A 3,688-nucleotide genomic window follows, 5' to 3' on the forward strand; every position below is an offset into this window, starting at 1 on the left:
GTGTTGTAAAAGTAAAAAAAAATTTGCTATTTATATTAGGAGCTAAGAAATGCATACTCCCCCCCCCCCCAAAAAAAAAACATCTAGGTTTTTTTCTTCCTCTTGTTAACGCTAAGATATTTATTAATTCTAATGACCATAGAGCCATCATTTTCCTCTGACTGCCAACATTAAAGCATTCTACCTTCTTGATGTTTACTATTAGTATTTAGGGGGAATGAAAAAGAAAAGGACACAGTAAAATACTATTCTATGATATGTGATTGTATTTATTCTTCTCTTGTAGGCAATGCTGCATCACTGGAAATTATAATTGCTGTACTGCTAATTTCTTTAGTTCTATTCATGTAAAGTACGTTTGGACCTTTAGCCCCCCCCCCCAGGTACCACACCCCGCCTGCCAGCCATCCCTCTTCCCCTAAAAGACTCTGACACATAACTGGACTATAAAATGGCTGGCAAGCAGCAATTTATTAACAAATAAATAACCTTTTATTTATTAAATAACAGATAAATATAAACAGTCAAACAGAAATAACATACTTACCATAAATTAAAAAAACTTAGCAAACCAAATTATCATACCTATTAACATACCATTAACCTACAACAATATTGTAACCAACTTCCTCCAAAATTTAACCAATAAAAATTCCCCATTAAACAACAATGCCCACTTGCACGATGTCAACCAACCTACATTAAACTTAATCAACGAGGCTGAAGGCCTAGGAAAGGTAAAGTCTGTACTAACTATGTATACTTCCAATATATCACACTGGCCTCTAGCCGCCCACCACTGCCTCCCTATATAGTCCCTGTATTGTCCTCCCCTTTTACTTCTGCTCTGGCCCTTTGCTAACTCCCACCCCAGCTCTCCCCACCACTAGGTAACCCTTTAACCACCTATGGGGCTGCCCTCGCACCCTGTCATGCAGACCCTATGCCTATTTACCTTACTGCGGGCCTCGTTTTATGTAATAGATGGAATCAGGAAGATCTCATTGTTGCTTCAACTCATTCTTTTTAGAAGCCATGGTTTCCATACTCTACTGATTGTGGTCAGGTAGTCTGTCACAACTGTATTCAGTTTGAAATAATTTTGATATATTTGTGTTATGAGGCAGCATTCCTGAATGCAGGCTTAGTAAAATGATCATTTATTGCCCTTCTCTGCACTCTCTCCAATTCCACAATGTCCTTTTTGTGAACTGGTGCCCAAAACTGGACTGCATATTCCAGATGCGGTCTGACCAATGCTTTGTACAGGGGCAGGATTATGTCTCCATCTCTGCAGTCTTTTCCACGAAAGTACTTTGCTAGCTTTAGATATTGCAGCTTGGCATTGCATGCTGGTATTAAGTCTATGATCTAACAGAACCCCCAGATCCTTTTCCATTTCTGACTCCCCCAAATGTATTCCCCATAGACAGTATGAAGCATGCATGTTGTTAGCGCCCAAGTGCATAATTTTACATGTATCTATATTAAATGTAATTTGCCACTTGTCACATGTGTGCTTTAAATACGTTTTTATGTGCATTATCAAAAATCATGCCTTTCAATATGTTGTAATTGTTACTTTTAGTCCCTATGATGCAAGAAATGGATATAAAAAAGTTTAAATCAATAACTAACCTGTATACATATACATAGGCTGCATGTAATGACCAAGTGATTCTTACTGCAGAAAGGTATCTATGAGCCCTAAAGTTTTTCTTCATAAAACAATAATCCAGTTTTATGAATGCCTAAGAATTGTAAGCTCTGTTAGGGTCCTCTCCTCCTTCCGTGTCATTATTTGTACTTGTCTATTATGCAGCTTTGGCATTTGGAACCCCTTTTTAATATACAGCACTGCATAAAATGTTGGAGCTTTATGAATAAAGGTTAATAGTAATAATTAGTAGAACGGTCTTGAAGTAGTAAGTGGAAATGAAAACTTACCATCATCTTCTTCTTTGGCATCTGGATGTGGTACAAAGTAAGGTTCTGCAGGCCAGCACATTTCATCAGTCCACTCTAGTATTTCCTTTGTAGCAATGTCAAACTTCACTATCTAAATGTTTATCAGGAATATAATTATTACAAAGGACTCTAATACAACAGGTACATGCACACATGTAAACATTCCAGGTTTGATAAATTAGATATTTTTAGTTTCTTTATAAATATTTAAATTGTGTTAGCCTTTGATTGTTTAGATCTACATTTCTCAACTTTTTTTTAACATGGAGGGGGGTGTGGCTTGAAATAACTTTATTATTATTACTATAGTAAAGTTATTATTACTATACCCACAGCTCAGAGTTTGTTATTATATTAGCCTTACAGATTGCTCATTGTTCAAGGAACCCCTAGCAAATCCTGGAGGAACCTTGGTTTAGATGCCCATATTGGCTTGCTAATTCTTTTATTCAGTAACTGGATTTTATTTCTGAGCAATTGTGGCACAGGTAACAGCTGTAATCGTGCATTCTAAATTGTAGCATATATTATACAAATACCGTTATAATAAAGTACTAAAGTACTAAGAAATGTAACCAATAATAATGTTGGTAAATCACATCATGTAGACAAGATCACAGTTCCTAAATATAAGACACATTGTAATTCCTGGAAATGTGTGCCATTGTCAAGGTAGAATACCAGCTACTCTATGGAGTTGGAAGTAATGTGGTTGTTTGGGGATAAATTTTGTATTATAATTACCATTGTTATAAGTGGAAATAGTAAAGCAATAGCACCTGGTAAAGTATAATAATGCCACCCCATGGTTTGAATATGTGAAAATAAATAGGAGGAGCAAGAAAGCTGGGGTTTTCTGGCAAAGTAAGCTTCTATTTGTTACAGACAATTATAAGAATATACAAAAAAAAGTAGAAAAGGTCTTGATCCATTTACATCATGGGTATAATCAGACCAATTAGCTAGACAGTTTAGATCCCTGACTGTATAATATTAGAGGGTTCAATACATGAAAGTGTAATGTCTCTTGTCCCGACGCGTTTCACCCTTTGTCGGCTTCCTCAGGGGATGTATAGAGATCATTAGTAGATAAGTATTAGTTGTTTTACCCCAGATATATATTAGGGACGGTGGATGAGTAGTGCTAATCCACCGTCACACTCTTACTTCAGAGTGAGAATCCACTCGAAATTGAATTGCTATGCAGAGTTCCGCAGCATGGAGGTGTTCAGAAGATGAAAAAAAAAAGCTGAACACCAGCACTTCCATGCTGCGTATTTGTATTGCATAATTGCATAACAATTCAATATCGAGTGGATGTGAATCAGCACATACTGATGCAAACAGTGATTATTACCTTGGTGGGAATTGGACGCCATTCCACATGAGAAGCGTAAACATATCTGTAGTTCTTGCCATTGTAAGCGTAGTTAATTCTAGGTAATTCAATTCCTAGGGTAAGACAAGCACAGAAGATTTAAAACCTTTTTAGAAAATATAAATGCTGTAGCTATTACTATTGCAAACATGTTGCTAATAGATTATTAGTATATCACAGTTTATGTAAATGCCTGATTATGGTACCGATAGATTATTTAGGTTTGTAATAAAATTGTATTCGGCACCATTCAACTTTTTATCCTTATGCAAGGTGAGTAATTCAAAGGCAGACTGGATGCAGTAAAGGTAACCTTTCATTCCATTATTGTTGTGTGCCAAA

At 36.2% G+C, this 3,688-nt stretch overlaps 1 protein-coding gene across 1 annotated transcript; it reads right to left on the bottom strand.

The window, feature by feature from the left end:
* Window positions 1–1,184: 1,184 nt before the first annotated feature.
* Window positions 1,185–3,420, bottom strand: LOC140321321 (beta,beta-carotene 15,15'-dioxygenase-like; the record flags this gene model as incomplete). The annotated part of the gene is given in 2 exon segments (XM_072398123.1): window positions 1,185–2,059; window positions 3,326–3,420. Coding segments are annotated over 2 exon segments (251 nt in total), but the record flags the coding sequence as incomplete, so codon positions are not given.
* Window positions 3,421–3,688: the final 268 nt, after the last annotated feature.

This window comes from Pyxicephalus adspersus, unplaced genomic scaffold (genome assembly GCF_032062135.1).
Source record: "Pyxicephalus adspersus unplaced genomic scaffold, UCB_Pads_2.0 Sca2273, whole genome shotgun sequence".
NCBI lineage: Eukaryota > Metazoa > Chordata > Amphibia > Anura > Pyxicephalidae > Pyxicephalus > Pyxicephalus adspersus.